A 14,648-nucleotide genomic window follows, 5' to 3' on the forward strand; every position below is an offset into this window, starting at 1 on the left:
GGTGCTGGCTGGCACCTGTGTGCTGCCACACAGAGGCTGTCCCTGCTGCAGGTGACAATGTGACGGCCGTCCCCACAGCGCTGACAGCAGAGCCCCCGAGCACCATGCCAGGAGAGGCCCCTGGCAGCCCACTGCCCACCTTCCCACTGCCTCCCCCAGGCGGTATGAGAGCTCTGCTCACAGTGTGCTGTGACCCCACACCTCCTCCTCCTCTTGGGGACAGGACCCTGCAGGGTCAGCTCCTCCCAGCTGGGGGACAGAGCCAGCTCCGTGCCCCTGAACCCACTCCTTCTTCCCACAGACCCCTGCTACAGCCCCGTGGGCATCACCTCCCTGCCCGATAGCAGCTTCACCGCCTCAGCTGAGCAGGAGCAGCACCCAGCCCATGCCGCCCGCCTGCACCACGTCTCCCCAGGGCTGGAGCTGCAGGGCTGGGCCCCCCCAGCTGACACCCCCCCGGGGCTGCCTTCCCAGCCACCCTTCCTGCAGCTGGACCTGCTGCAGACCACCAACCTTACCGGTGGGTGCTGCATGCCACATGGCGCTGGCACCGCCACCACGACGGGCATTGCTCTGGTGCTGGTGCCAGAGCATGCATGCTGACACATATTGCATCTCCCCCAACAGGGGTGGTGGTGCAGGGGGCTGGGGCTGGGGACGCCTTCGTCACTGCCTTCCAGCTGCAGTTCAGCATTGATGGGAACCGCTGGCATGACTACCGCCAGGTCTCTGCCAGCAGCCGGCCGGAGCCCAAGGTGCTGCTTGTGCCATGGGCACCTGAACGTGTGTGTGTGTGTGTGTGCGCGCACTTGGGGGGCTGCACAGGGCTGTTCCCAAAGTGTCACCGAGTGTCCCTTTGCAGCCAGTAACGTGATGACCCCACATCCTCTTCCCTGCACGTGTAGCTGGGCGCAGGCGTGCTGGCACGCGGCTGTGTGCATGGGATTGTGCGTGGGTTTGTGCACAGGTGTATGCATGGGTGTGCACATGGGTGTGTGCACGAGTATGCCCCCAGATGTGCACCCCTTCACGCTCACCACTGCTCTCCCACAGCTCTTCCAGGGGAACTGGGATGCCACCACCCCAGTGGTGCAGCCGCTGGGCCGCACGGTGCAGGCGCGCTACGTCCGCATCCTCCCTCGGCGCTTCCACAACAGCATCTTCCTGCGGGCCGAGCTGCTGGGCTGCCCAACAGGTACCCTGAGCTGTGCTGTGGGGGTTACCCCCCAGGACCTCTTTTCCCTGCCCACCTCTCCCTCTCCCCAAAGTGCCCCTGGCCATGGCGATGACGGTGACAGCGGCGGTGACGCCAGCACCCTGTGGCACGGGGGAGTTCTGGTGTGGGGTCAGCTGTGTCACCGTGTCCCGGAGGTGCGATGGTGTTGTTGATTGCCCTGGGGGTGCTGACGAGGCCGGCTGTGAGCCCCCCCGCAGCAGCACACTGCCCATCCGCCCCACCAGGTACTAGCACTGGTAGGGGCCAGGGGTGCCCCAGGGGTGCCACATTTGGGGCACGCAACCCCTCACCACCTGGCTCTGCATCTTCCAGCCTCACGACCCCCGGTGGTGCTGGCATCCTGGGGCTGACCGCAGAGCCACCTGTGGCCCCCCCAGCAGTGGTGAGCCCTGGGACTTGGGGACAAGCAGGGGGCAGGACCTGATGGCACACAGAGCGGCAGCGGTGACACTCATCTCCCGTGTGCAGGTGACAGCAGGGACGAGCACTGTTGGCTCCACCAGCCCTGCTGTGCCAGCAGCTACCCAGCTGCCAGGTGTTCCCACCGCCACTGTCACCCCCAGGGGGCCATCCTCTGCTGGACCCCCCACACCGGGCATGGCGGCGGTGACGGTGTCACCTGCGCTGCCTGTGCCCCCTGCTGGGGTCCCCACCCCAACAGCTGTAGGTAAGGAGGCATGACCTGGCACCAGCCCTGCGTGCGGTTTGAGGGGGAGCACGACCTCCCCAGCACCTGGCACCGCAGGGGTGGGGATGTGAGAGTCCCCAGGGTGACGTGGGGACAGCACACAGCTCGCTGCTGACTGGGTGCGCCATGAGGCAAATGGTGACAGCCCAGGGGTCCCACTCGTCCCACCAGTCCCCACCACAGCCCCTTGCTCCCCACCAGAGCCACCCCTGCCCCGACTCCTGTGCTCCCCGAACCAGTTCCTCTGTGATGTCTTGGGCTGTGTGGATGCGGCCGTGGTCTGTGATGGGCAGCAGGACTGCCTGGATGGCTCTGACGAGGCGCACTGTGGTGAGCCCCCAGGACCCCCGTGCCCTCACAGAACCTGGGGCTGCTGAGACCCAGCTCAACAGAGGGGCCTGTCCCACAGGAGCCCCCCCCACCTCTGGCAGCTCCCTGTCACCCCTGGCCTGGCCCAGTGGTCTCCCACCCACCTGCTCCCCCAAGCAGTTCTCCTGCGGCACCGGTGAGTGCCTGGCCCTGGAGAAGCGCTGTGACCTGCACCATGACTGCGCTGACGGCTCTGACGAGAGCAGCTGCAGTGAGTGGGGGGGATGGGGTAGGGATGGGATGGGGATGGGATAGGGATGGGACTAGGATGGGATGAGAATGAGATGGGAGTGGAGATGACAGTGGGATGGAGAGGAGATGAGATTGGAATGGGATGGGATGGAGATGGTGATGGAGATGGAGATGAGATTGGGATGGGGACCAGGATAGCATGGGTTAGGGATAGGATGGAGATGGGATGGAGATTGGGATGGGGATGGGGATGGAGATGGGGATGGAGGTGGGATGGGATGGAGTGGAGATGAGATTGGCATGGGAATGGGATGGGGATAGGATGGGATGGGGATGGGATAGAATAGAGACTGGGATGGTGGGTGGGATGGGATGGAGAGATGAGATTGAAATGGGGATCATAATGGGATGGGGTAGGGATAGGATGGAGATTGGGATGGGGATGGGATGGGGATGGGAGTTGATGGTATGGGCATGGAGATGGGGACGGGAATGGAATGTAATGGGGATGGGATGGAGAGGGGGTGGGAATAGGATTGGGATAGGATAGGTGGGGGATGGAGATGTTAACAGTGAAGGGAATTGAATGGAAGGGGGATAGGGTTGGGGATGGGAATGCAGGTGGGATGGGGATGGGGACAGTGAGAGGAATGCAGAAGGGATGAGGGACAGGGATGGGGATAGGAATGTGGAGAGGGAAGGGGATGGGTATAGGGAAAGGGCATCCCTTCATCACCAAGCATCTTGTGCTGGCCAGCTCCAGCCCTCTGCCCCAGTGGGAAAGCTAAAGGACAGGTGTTGGGAGTGCCAGGGCTGGTGCCACTGGGGCTGGTGACACCAGGGCTGGGGGGCACCAAGAAGGGCTGAGCAGAGACTCCATCCCTGCGAGTCTTTCCAAAGGGGACAAGCTCTGGACACGGGGAGGCCCCAGGGCAGTCCTCACCCCACTCCATCCCCACCAGCTGACTGCATCCTGTCCCCATGGGGTGGCTGGAGCCAGTGCAGCCGCTCCTGTGGGCTGGGGGTGACGTCTCGCCAGCGGGTCCTGCTGAGGGGTGCCCTGCCGGGGGGCACCTGCCACACCCCCCGCCTTGATACCCGCTCCTGCTTCCTGCGTGCCTGCCCAGGTACTGGCCCTGGGCCCCACACCGTGCGGGGGGTCTGTGACGGGATGGTTGGGGAGGTGGGCATCAGTCGGTATGGCACAGTGGCACAGCATGGTGGCATGGTGTGAAGGTGGGGCACAATGACAGCACAGTGACAGGGCATGGTGGTGGTGTATGGTGGGGGGGCTCAGTGGTGGGACATGATGAGGGGTCAGGATGACAGGGTATGGTGACAGCACGTGGTGAAGGGATATGCTGACAGGACACAGCAGTGGGGCATGGTGGCACAACACAGTGGCACAGCACAATGGGTGGCATATCCCTGCACATCAGCCCCATGGGCACAGCCATCCCTGCAACTGCAGGGTGGAATGGAGGGCTGTGGGGGGGTTGTGTGGGGTCCCCAGTCTGCACTAGAACAGCGTGGCCTGGCTGAGAGGGGGCAGGGCCAAGCAGGGCCACGTGGGCAGGGGACAGAGGGTGCCCACACCACCCCTGTCCCATTGCCCCCCAGTGCCTGGTGCCTGGACAGCCTGGGGTGCGTGGTCCTCCTGTGATGCCGAGTGCGGGGGGGGCATGCGGAGCCGCACCCGGAGCTGCACCGACCCCCCACCCAAGAATGGGGGCCAGCCCTGCACCGGGGGGGCCCTGCAGAGCCAGCCCTGCAACCTGCAGCCCTGCGGGGACACCCGAGGTATGGCAGCGGTGACACTGGGATGGGGACATGGAGGGATGGGTGTGATGGGATGGGAACATGGCACCGTGGGGACACTTGTGGCACCCGGGGTGACACGGGGGAGCATCCTGTCCCCATAGCAGCCTGACTCTGCTCCCACAGAGTGCGGCCCCGGGATGGTGTTGGTGCAGGAGGGGGACTGTGCACAGGGCCTGGTGCCACCCTGTCCCCAAGTCTGCGGGGACCTGAGTGCCACCAGCAGCTGCCAGAGCCCCTGCCAGGAGGGTGAGTGACAGGGCTGGGCATAGTGCGGGGCGGGGGCTGGGTGCTGGTGTTGGTGCACCAACACTGATGCCGTGCTGCTGGGCAGGCTGCCGGTGCCCGCCAGGGCTCTTCCTGCAGGAGAGCACCTGCGTCAATGCCAGCCAGTGCCACTGTCACCAGGGCCAGCAGCGTTGGCTGCCTGGCCAGGTCTTCCTGTGGGACAACTGCAGCCAGTGGTGAGTGGTGACACTGCGTACCCATGCCCTGCCTGCAGCCGGGGCCACCCCACACACTTCTCTCTGTCCCCATGGCTGAACCCAGCTTCTATCCCCAGTGTGTGCCAGGATGGGGTGGTGACATGCGAGGACATGGCCTGTCCCATCACCTGCGCCTGGTCTGCCTGGTCACCGTGGACCCCCTGTGACCGCAGCTGTGGTGTGGGCACGCAGGAGAGGTTCAGGTGTGGGTCTGGGTAGGGGACCTGACCGCACAGTGCTGGGTGGGGATATGGGACAACGCAACGCCCTCCCCACAGGTCTCCATCCAACCCCACGGCAGCCAACGGTGGAGCACCATGTGATGGGGACACTCGGGAAGTGCGTGAGTGCCACACACCCTGTGCCACCGGTACGTGCATGCCACCACCCTGAGGTCAGGACATTTGCTGTCCCCTACACACCAACTGCCCTGGGGATGCCCAGTGCCCACAGTGGCTGCTCCAGCACCATGTGTCCATCTAATTCAGCAGAGCCAAGCAGTGGCTGGAGTGCCTGGACCCCATGGTCCCCCTGTTCCCGAAGCTGCTTCCACCATGTGGACCGCCGTGGCCAGCGGCACCGCTTCCGGCACTGCGAGGGGATGGGGACAGCTGGCACCTGCCCAGGGCTGGGGGTGCAGGAGGAGCCTTGTGACACAGCTCCCTGCCCGGGTGGGTGCTACTGGGGGGCTGGGGGGCACGACCCACCTGTGAGAACCTGTTATGGGGGTTTCTGGGGTGTGAGGTGAGGGGGTGCCTCAAGGTGGAGTGGGTGCCTGTGGAGATGTGGGTCCCCATGCAGAGTTGGGTCCCCACAGAGATGTGGGTGCCCATGGTGAGGCAGGGTCCCATGGCGAGGTGGAGTCCCAGCCAGTCTCCCCGCAGTGGCAGGTGTCTGGATGCCCTGGTCCACCTGGTCTGAGTGCTCTGCTCCATGTGACGCCGGCGTGCAGACACGCAGCCGAACCTGCACCCCCCCGGCTTTCGGTGGTGCCGAGTGCACGGGACCCCACCTCCAGACCCGTGACTGCAACGCCCAGCCCTGCGGAGGTGAGTGCCACATGGGACATGGGATTGCAGCACCAGAGCTGACACCAGCCCTGTGCCTGCTCTCCCCTGCAGCACAGTGCCCCGGCACCATGCAGTACCGCACGGCAGAGGAGTGCCAACGCAGTGGGGGGCAGTGCCCACGGATCTGCCAGGACCTGGGCTCCGGTGTGGCATGCACTGCACGATGTCAGCCCGGCTGCCACTGCCCTGCCGGGCTCCTGCTGCAGAACGGGACCTGCGTGCCACCCAGCCGCTGCCTCTGCCACCACCGTGGCCGCCTGTACCAGCCCGGTGACACCGCCACGCTCGATACTTGCAACAACTGGTGCGGGGGGCACTGGGGATGGGGTCTGGGGGGTTCCCCCTACCCTCAGCCCTTGCTTACCACCCCTTCCCACAGCACCTGTGTGGCCGGGCAGATGGTGTGCAGCACGGAGACCTGCCCAGGTAACGCTGAGCGGCGGCTGCGGGGATGGGGGGGTGTCCCAGCGCCTCCTGGCACCAGGGGGGTGGGTGCAGCAAGTCCCCGTGCCTCACCAGTGCCCTGCACCTGGAGCAACTGGACGGCCTGGAGCACCTGCAGCCACAGCTGTGATGTGGGGATGAGACGGCGGTACCGGGTGCCCATTGTGCCCCCCCTGGCTGGGGGGGGTCCACCTTGCCAGGGACCCAGCATGGAGGTGGAATTCTGCAGCCTGCAGCCCTGCCGTGGTGAGTGGCCCATACCCCAGGGACCCTGGGGGGGTCCCATGGGATGGGTGTCCCTAGGGCAGGTGCCATGTGGTGGGTGCCATGGGATGGGTGTCCCTAGGGCAGGTGCCAAGGGTGGGTGCCACGGGCTGTCCCGAGGAGAATGTCCACAGGTGGGTGTCTCTTGGGGTGGGCGCCCATGGGGTGTGTGCCCAGGCACTGGGTGTCTCTGGGGAGGACCCCCCCAGGATGGTTGTCCATGGGATGGGGGTGGCCCTGGGGTGGGTATACTGGGGGGGTTCCTGGGGGTGGTTGCAGGGCCAGACAGCACCCAAAACTCCCCTGTGTGCACAGCAGCCTTGGCACCATGGGGTCCTTGGTCGGGGTGCTCGGTGCCCTGCGGGGGCGGCTACAGGAACCGCACGCGGGATGGTCCCCCCCTGCACAGCCTCGAGTTCAGCACCTGCAACCCCACACCCTGCCCCGGTGAGACCCCATCCATCCGTCTGTCTGTCCATCCATCCTTCCTTCCATCCCTCTGTCCATCTATCCACCTGTCTGTCCCCTCCAGCAGCCACTGTCCCAGCAGCCTCTGTCCCCACCCCCTGTGGTTCTCATCCCCTTGTCCCCCTCTGTGCCATCTCCAGGCTGTCCCAGTGCCCCGTGCGCTTGCTGGGGGCTCAGAGCCATGTCCACCCACCCCATAATGCCCCACACCGGGGTCACTCCAGCTGTCCCATGCCAGGCAGACGGCTGCATACCGGTGCCACCAGGCACGGTGACCAAGCTGGGGTGCTCAGTTGTGTTCCCTCCCCAGGCAAGGAACCAGGGGTCTGCCCCCCCGACAAGCAGTGGCAGGCGTGCGCCCAGGGCCCAGCCTCATGCGCAGAGATGAGCGCAGCCCCCCCAGCTGATGGGGGCTGCTACCCCGGCTGCTACTGTCCCCCAGGGGCACTGCTCCTGGTGAGTGGGGATGAGGACATGGAGGAGGGGGGGGGGGCTCTGTGCAGGCACCCCCAAACAGCAGCACAGTGCCGTGTCCTCACAGAACAATGAGTGCGTGGCCGAGGCAGCGTGTCCCTGTGCCGTGGATGGTGTCCTCTATCTGCCCGGGGACGTCGTGCCACGGGGCTGCCACAACTGGTCAGTGCCCATCCAGGGGGGTGGGTCAGGATACTGCTGCCCCCCCCACCACCAACCACTGCCCTCTGTCTCCAGCTCCTGCATCTCTGGTCAGATCACTAACTGCTCCCAGGAGGACTGCGGTGACGGTGAGGGTGAGGTCCCCACCAGCCCCGTGCTGCAGGGACAGTGCCAACCCCGGCCCTGGTGGCACTGTGGGTTCCCTCCTGCTGCCCCCCGTGGCCCCCCGTGGCCGTGGCTGGGTTGTGGCAATAGGAATGGGGGTCTCACTCATGGACCTCTTTGCCCTGGGAGCTGGCCCCAAAGGGAGGGAGTCTGCACCCAAACTGGGGGACACCTGCCCCAAAATGGAGGGACCTGCCCCAAAGGGAGGAATGTTCCCCAAAAGGGATAGATTTACCCTAAAATGATGAAACCTGCCCAAAAGGGAAGAGTGTGCCATAGAGAGAGGGATGTGTCTGAAAGGAGAGTGATGTGCCCAAAGGGGATAGATCTGCCGCAAAATGGTGGAGACTTGCTCCAAAGGGAGAGATGTGACCCACATGGAGTGATGTGCCCCAAAATGAGGCACCTGCTCTAAAAGGGCGAGATTTGCCCTAAAGGGGAGAGACCCAAAAAAGGAGAAACTGACCCCAAATGGGGGAGGCCTGCCCCCAAAATGAGGGGACCTGCCCCAAAGCCAGCTCCCAGTCACCCCATCCATCCCCATGCCAATGCTGTGGGTGGGTTCCTGCTGACACCCCATGCCTGGAGCAGTGGATGGGCCCTGGACCTCCTGGACCCCCTGGAGCGAGTGCTCGGCCTCCTGCGGGCCGGGCCGCCAGCGCCGGTACCGCTTCTGCTCAGCACGTCCTGGGGTGCCCTGTGCAGAGCCACAGCCCCAGGAGCGTCCCTGCACCCAGCAGCCCTGCCACCGTGAGTGCCCGGAGCTGGGAGTGGGGAGGGGGAACAGTAGGGATGGGGACGGGGGGTGGGGGGGGAGTCCTGTGCTGATGTCCCATTCCCCCACAGCTCCTGACTGTGCTGCGGTGCCGGGATCGGTGTTCAGCCGCTGTGGGCCACCCTGTCCCCGCTCCTGCGATGACATCTCGGTGAGTGGTGACCCCACAGTGTCCTCATCCCATCCCCTCGCCATGCCCCCAGCGCTCACCGGGGCCGTGTCCCCGTGGCAGCACTGCTTGTGGCACTGCCAGCCGGGCTGTTACTGCACTAATGGCACGCTGCTGGACGCGGCGGGCACGGCGTGTGTGGCCCCAGAGAACTGCACCTGCCTGGATGCACGCAGCGGGCAGCGGCACCAGCCTGGGCAGAGCGTGCCACGCGGTGATGGCTGCAACAACTGGTGAGTGGGGACAGGACAGGGGCTGTAGGGCACAGCATCCGCCCCATCCCCATCACCATCCCCATTGCCATCCCATCCGCAACCCCATTCCATCTCATCCCCATCCCCATCCCCACCCCTCACTGCTCTCTGCCCGCAGCACCTGCGCCCAGGGGAGGTTGCTGTGCACTGGGCTGCCCTGCCCCGGTGAGTATGGGTGTCCCCATGGGGGGAAACGCGATGTCACTGTGCAAAGGGATGCTGCCAACTGCCCCCACCCCATCCACAGTGCCCGGTGCATGGTGCGAGTGGTCTCCATGGACGCCATGCTCGAGGAGCTGCGGGGATGAAGCCGCCACACGGCACCGTGTCTGCTCCTGCCCTGCACCACAGCAGGGGGGGCCGGGCTGCCCTGGGGGGCAGGAGGGGCAAGGAGACACCGGGATGCAGCTGCAGCGCCAGGAGTGCCCTTCTGTGCCCCCCTGCCCTGGTGGGTGCTGGGGCTGGGGTCTGGGGATGCTATGCTGTGGGTGTTCCACGCTCAGTGCCCACCAGTGCCATTCTGGGGGTACCCCACGCTCAGTGCCCACCAGTGCCATTCTGGGGGTGCTGGAGTGCTGGGGTGAAGGTCTGGGTGGGCCATGCTGGGCATGCCCTGTTCTCAGTGCCCACCTCTCTCCCCTCACAGAGGATGGGGCCTGGGGTGCCTGGGGGCCCTGGTCAGGCTGTGAAGGCTGCGGGGGGCAGGCGGTGCGCACCCGCTCCTGCTCCAGCCCCCCTGCCCGCTTTGGGGGGCTGCCCTGTGCCGGGGAGGCGCGCCAGAGCCGAGCCTGCCCATGGGCCACCAGCACCTGCCCAGGTGAGGCTGCAGGGTCCTGCGGTCACGGTCCCCTCCCCATTACAGCCGTGTCCCCCCCTCCCATACCCCCTGGCACATTGCTACTCCCCGCAGAGTGTGGTGGTGATCTGGTGGCTTTCGCCTGCGGCAAGCCGTGTCCCCGCTCCTGCGAGGACCTGCGGGAGGACACTGCCTGCGTGGCCACCCCACGCTGCCTGCCCACCTGCGCCTGTCCCCATGGGCAGCTGCTGCAGGACAGCACCTGCGTGCCCCTGGAGCGCTGCCGCTGCGTGTGGGGTGCGTGCTGGGGACACACAGGGACGCGTGGGGTGGCGGCCTGGGTGTGCTGGGTGCAGTGGGGTGGTGGGGATGGGAGGGGTGCAAATCTGGGGTACTGGATGGAATGGGATTGCAGGGGTGGAGTATAGAGTGCTATGAGGTGGCAGAGTTGCAGTGTAGGTTGCAGTGGGGTGGTGGAGATGGGGTACGGTGTGCAGGGATGGGGTGCGTGGTGCCATGGGATTGCAAGGGTGGGGTGCATGCTGTCATGGGATGGCAGGAATGGGGTGCAGGGTGCAAGGAGATGGTTGGGATTGCATGCAGCACTCACGGACGGGGTGCAGGGATGGATGTAGGGTGGTGTGGATGGGATGCAGGGTGCTATGGGGTTGCAAGGATGAGGTGCAGGATACCACAAGGCTGTGGGGATGGGGTTCAGCATGCAATAGCGTTGCAAGGACGGTATATGAGGTGTTGTGAAGTGATTGGGGTACAGGATGCAGGGGGATGGCAGGGTTGGGATGCAGGGTGCTGCAGGGTTGCAAGGATGGGATGCACTGTGCAATGCCATGGCAGAGAATGCAGGAATGGGGCTGTGCCACGACATGAGCAGGGCACAGGAGGTGGGGCTGGGGTGAGAGATGCCGCCCCACATCAGGTGATGTGTGCCTGTGCCCCCCCACAGCACCCCCCGAGAATGGGAGCACCTGGGAGCAGGACGGGGCTGTCCCCATGCAGGAGCTGCAGCCTGGTGAGACCTTGCAGAGACGCTGCCAGAACTGGTGAGCAGCCCCGTCCCCACACCCAGCCCCAATGGGGAGCCTGCTGCTCAGCCCCCCAGACACGGGGATGGGAAGCAGTCCCCCCTCACCCTGCCCCCTGTCCCCCAGCACGTGCGAGGCTGGAGCACTGAGGTGCCGCGCGGAGCCCGGGTGCCGTGTGGATGGGGGCTGGAGCCCCTGGGGGCCGTGGTCCCCCTGCTCCCCTGGCTGCCGCGCCGGCACCCAGCTCGCCTCCCGCCAGTGCAGCAACCCCACACCCCAACTCGGGGGCCGGGGCTGCCCTGGGCACAGCCAGCGCCAGAGACCCTGCCCCGCCACCGAGGGCTGCCCAGGTGGGGGCTGCGGGGCGTCCAGGGGGCATGGAGGACACAGGGTGCATGGGGGGCATGGAGTAGATTGGATACGTGGGGGGCATGAGGTGTGTGGGGTGGATGGGGTGGCAAGGGATTGCACAGGGTACATGGGGTATACAGGGATCGTGGGGGGCATAGCGTACATGATGTGTACGGGGTGGCACAGGGTGCATGGGGTGCATAGGGTACGGGGGATATTCAGAGCACATGGGGTGGAATAGTGTGGAACAGGATACATGGGATGCACAGGGTACATGGAGTGGGGTGGGGTGGCGCAGTGTATGGGGCGCATAGGGTACATGGGATGCAGGGCATTCATGGTATGGGTGGGGTAGAAGGGGGTGGCACAGGGAGCCTGGGATGGATGGGATGCCATGGGGTAGTACAGGACAGGAGACGTGGATGGCATAGGGTGGGGTGGGGATCCCTGCAGGGCACCCCGCTGCATGAAGTGCTGCTTCGCAGTGCCATGCAGTGCTGTGCAGTCCTGCACAGTGCAGCGTGGTGCAGGGCAGTCCAGGTGATCCACCTGCAGCACAGCAGCTCCAGCCCAGGGCCCTTTTCCTGCGGGGTGCAGGTGCCAGTGCCACCACTGGCACTGCTGTCACAACCCCAGCGCTGCGTGGGTCAGGGTCCCTGTCACCCCCATGCCCCTTCCCCTGTCCCACAGAGGAGGAGCCGTGGGGCGAGTGGTCCCCGTGGGGGCCCTGCAGCGTCTCCTGTGGTGGGGGGGAGCAGCTCCGCCGGCGGGACTGCCCCCACCCGGGGGGGTGCCCGGGGTTGGCCCTGCAAAGCAAGACCTGCAACACCCACGTGTGTCGAGGTGAGCGCTGCGCCCTGTCGGAGGCACAGGTGGCATAGGGGGCACGAGGTGGCACGGGGTGGATGGAGGGGCACATGGTGGCACGGTGTGTGCAGGGTGACACGGATGACACAGATTGCATGGAGTGACATGGATGGCACTGGGTCCTTAGGGTGGCACGGGTTAGATGGAGTGACGTGAGGTGGGGGGTTGGGGCATGGGGTGGGTTGGTGTGTGGGGGGTAGCACGGTGTCCTTGGGGATGGCAGCGATTACGCAATGTGGCAACAAGTGGGAGGAGGGGCATGGGGCGGCATGGTGTGCACAGGATGCTCTAGGGTGGCATGAGGTGGAAGGGGGCAGACGGAGTGGCACGGTGTGTGTGGGGTGGCACAGGTTGGATGGGGTGGCATGGGATTGCACACAGGGGATGAGGGGACACGGGGTGGCAGGGTGCGCACAGGGTGGCACAGAGAGGCAGGGAGTGGATGGAAGGATGCAGGGTGCGTGGGGCGGGACAGGATCCTCGGGGTGGATAGGATTGGATAGGTTGGTGCCTGGTGGATGAGTGACGTGGTGGATGGGGTGGCATGGCATGCACAAGATATCATGGGCTGGCACCCGCAAACCGCATCCCTGCACATGAGCCAGAGCTGCAGGGGAAGGAGCAGTGGGGGGTCTGGAGGTTCCAGGACCCCCCTCCGTGGGTCCAGCCCATGCTCAGCCCCATCCCTGCACAGAGGCGGGCTGCCCGCCAGGACGGCTGTACCGTGAGTGCCAGCGGGGCGAGGGCTGCCCCTACAGCTGCGCCCACCTCGCCGGTCGCGTCGCCTGCTTCCCTGGGGGGTGCCAGGAGGGCTGCCACTGCCCCACTGGGACCCTGCTGCACCACGGCCGCTGCCTGCTGGTGAGCACCCACACCTGGGGTCCTGCGCGCCCATGGGTGCCGCCTCCTCCTTGCACACAGCCTGGCAGTGGGGTCTTTGCTTGCTCCCCCTGCTTCGGGGAGGGCTTTGGAGTGGGTGCTCCCTGGGGCTATGGGTGCTCCCTGGTGCCGTGGGTGCTCCCTGGGGCTATGGGTTCTCCCTGCTTCCATGGATGCTCCCTGACCCCACGCATGTGACATCGGTGCACGCTGCAGGAGTGCCCCTGTGTGCTGACAGCCGAGGTCCTGCGGGAGCTCCAGAACAGCTCTGCCGACCCCCAGGCAGCCCCCACTCTCCTGGGCACCCAGGGACCCCCCCTGGTGCTGGACCAGGAGGTGCCACCTGGCAGCACCATCCACTCCGCCTGCACCTCGTGGTGAGCACCCGGCCCCCTCCCCACACACCCTGCCCCCCCATATCCCCACCCCGTACCCCAACCTTGCTCTCACCACGTCCCCCCACCCAGCACCTGCCTCCACGGTCGCCTCAACTGCTCGGTGTCCGTGTGCCCGCGGGACGGGGGCTTCGCACCCTGGGGCCCCTGGAGCAGCTGCTCACGGAGCTGCGGGGGTCTGGGGGTGATGACACGCCGGAGAAGCTGCACCAGCCCCGAGCCCGCCCGGGGGGGCCGGGACTGCACCGGGCCACGCTCTGACAGCAAGTACTGCCAGAGCCCCGAGTGCCCAGGTGCGTGACGGCCCTGTGCTCCCGCCGTGCTGCGGCTGTGGGACGCGGGGATGACACCGCGTGCTCTGCTCCCCGCAGCCATCCCCACGCCGGAGCCCAGCCCCAGTGTCCTAGGTGAGGGCTGTGCTGCGGGGGACAGGGGGCATCTGGGACGTGAAGGGCCTTGTGGCTGGGCCCCCCACTGCCAGCACCCCACTCCTGGGCAGGTGTGGAAGAAGAGGGGGGCTTCGGCCCCTGGTCCCCCTGGAGCCCCTGCTCCAAGACGTGCACGCACCCTGAGCGCCCGGCCACCAAGACCCGCGAGCGCCCGTGTGCCGGGATGGCCACCTGCAGCGGGGACAGCTTCCAGGAGCAGCCCTGCAACCTGCCCCTCTGCTCAGGTGGGGCCGGCCCCCCCGTTCCCCCCACACATGCTCTGTGCTGTGTGGCACAGCCGGCAGGCACTGCCACCCCCGCGTCCCCGTGTCCCTGCAGACGTACCCCCCTGCCAGGGCGAGGACTGTGCCGGCCTGAACTGCTCGTGGGCGCCGTGGGGGCCGTGGGCCAAGTGCTCCCGCAGCTGTGGTGTGGGGCAGCAGCAGAGGCTGAGGGCGTACAGCCCCCCTGGCGCAGGAGGCCGCTGGTGCCCGGGCATCCTCAGCGCCTTCGTGCAGCGCCGCTTCTGCAGCCTGCAGGCGTGCAAAGGTGGGGGGCAGACGGGGGAGGTGGGCAGCACCCCGAGGGGCTTGGCTCAGCCCTGCGTGCGCACTGGGAGCCATGGCCCTTGGGAGTGATGCCCATCCTCTTGTGTCCCACCGGTGGCAGTGGATGGTGCCTGGTCAGCCTGGAGCCCCTGGTCCCGCTGTGACCGTACGTGCGGGGGGGGGCGTGTGGTGCGCACCCGGTCCTGCACCCGACCACCACCCAAGAATGGGGGACAGCGCTGTCCTGGAGAGAGGCACCAGCTGCGCCTCTGCAATGCCCAGCCCTGCGGTGGGGGGGATGGGAGGG

The 14,648-nt window shown here is 66.3% G+C and overlaps 2 protein-coding genes across 2 annotated transcripts in view; both read left to right on the top strand.

The window, feature by feature from the left end:
- Positions 1 to 14,648, top strand: part of LOC110390697 (GTPase IMAP family member 8-like) — a 685,191-nt gene that overhangs the window by 82,033 nt on the left and 588,510 nt on the right. The gene's annotated exons all lie outside the window — the stretch shown is intronic.
- The window catches only part of SSPO (SCO-spondin), a 36,575-nt gene that overhangs the window by 14,360 nt on the left and 7,567 nt on the right, over positions 1 to 14,648 (top strand). Inside the window, exons 40-80 of the mRNA XM_021382119.1 lie at positions 52 to 162; positions 302 to 520; positions 628 to 725; positions 1,054 to 1,195; positions 1,269 to 1,461; positions 1,550 to 1,619; positions 1,706 to 1,904; positions 2,127 to 2,255; positions 2,335 to 2,505; positions 3,449 to 3,613; positions 4,107 to 4,286; positions 4,431 to 4,553; positions 4,639 to 4,768; positions 4,867 to 4,992; positions 5,068 to 5,159; positions 5,278 to 5,460; positions 5,674 to 5,838; positions 5,911 to 6,163; positions 6,239 to 6,285; positions 6,379 to 6,549; positions 6,886 to 7,014; positions 7,346 to 7,491; positions 7,577 to 7,671; positions 7,747 to 7,799; positions 8,428 to 8,586; positions 8,683 to 8,762; positions 8,844 to 9,013; positions 9,153 to 9,199; positions 9,282 to 9,482; positions 9,681 to 9,851; positions 9,945 to 10,127; positions 10,795 to 10,891; positions 11,000 to 11,223; positions 11,915 to 12,067; positions 12,786 to 12,952; positions 13,187 to 13,347; positions 13,438 to 13,658; positions 13,737 to 13,772; positions 13,865 to 14,038; positions 14,133 to 14,342; positions 14,463 to 14,630. Coding sequence (XP_021237794.1) covers positions 52 to 162; positions 302 to 520; positions 628 to 725; positions 1,054 to 1,195; positions 1,269 to 1,461; positions 1,550 to 1,619; positions 1,706 to 1,904; positions 2,127 to 2,255; positions 2,335 to 2,505; positions 3,449 to 3,613; positions 4,107 to 4,286; positions 4,431 to 4,553; positions 4,639 to 4,768; positions 4,867 to 4,992; positions 5,068 to 5,159; positions 5,278 to 5,460; positions 5,674 to 5,838; positions 5,911 to 6,163; positions 6,239 to 6,285; positions 6,379 to 6,549; positions 6,886 to 7,014; positions 7,346 to 7,491; positions 7,577 to 7,671; positions 7,747 to 7,799; positions 8,428 to 8,586; positions 8,683 to 8,762; positions 8,844 to 9,013; positions 9,153 to 9,199; positions 9,282 to 9,482; positions 9,681 to 9,851; positions 9,945 to 10,127; positions 10,795 to 10,891; positions 11,000 to 11,223; positions 11,915 to 12,067; positions 12,786 to 12,952; positions 13,187 to 13,347; positions 13,438 to 13,658; positions 13,737 to 13,772; positions 13,865 to 14,038; positions 14,133 to 14,342; positions 14,463 to 14,630 — 6,012 coding nt within the window. The remainder of the gene's footprint in view (positions 1 to 51; positions 163 to 301; positions 521 to 627; positions 726 to 1,053; positions 1,196 to 1,268; positions 1,462 to 1,549; positions 1,620 to 1,705; positions 1,905 to 2,126; positions 2,256 to 2,334; positions 2,506 to 3,448; positions 3,614 to 4,106; positions 4,287 to 4,430; positions 4,554 to 4,638; positions 4,769 to 4,866; positions 4,993 to 5,067; positions 5,160 to 5,277; positions 5,461 to 5,673; positions 5,839 to 5,910; positions 6,164 to 6,238; positions 6,286 to 6,378; positions 6,550 to 6,885; positions 7,015 to 7,345; positions 7,492 to 7,576; positions 7,672 to 7,746; positions 7,800 to 8,427; positions 8,587 to 8,682; positions 8,763 to 8,843; positions 9,014 to 9,152; positions 9,200 to 9,281; positions 9,483 to 9,680; positions 9,852 to 9,944; positions 10,128 to 10,794; positions 10,892 to 10,999; positions 11,224 to 11,914; positions 12,068 to 12,785; positions 12,953 to 13,186; positions 13,348 to 13,437; positions 13,659 to 13,736; positions 13,773 to 13,864; positions 14,039 to 14,132; positions 14,343 to 14,462; positions 14,631 to 14,648) is intronic.

Source organism: Numida meleagris, unplaced genomic scaffold (assembly GCF_002078875.1).
Source record: "Numida meleagris isolate 19003 breed g44 Domestic line unplaced genomic scaffold, NumMel1.0 unplaced_Scaffold180, whole genome shotgun sequence".
Taxonomy (NCBI): Eukaryota; Metazoa; Chordata; class Aves; order Galliformes; family Numididae; genus Numida; species Numida meleagris.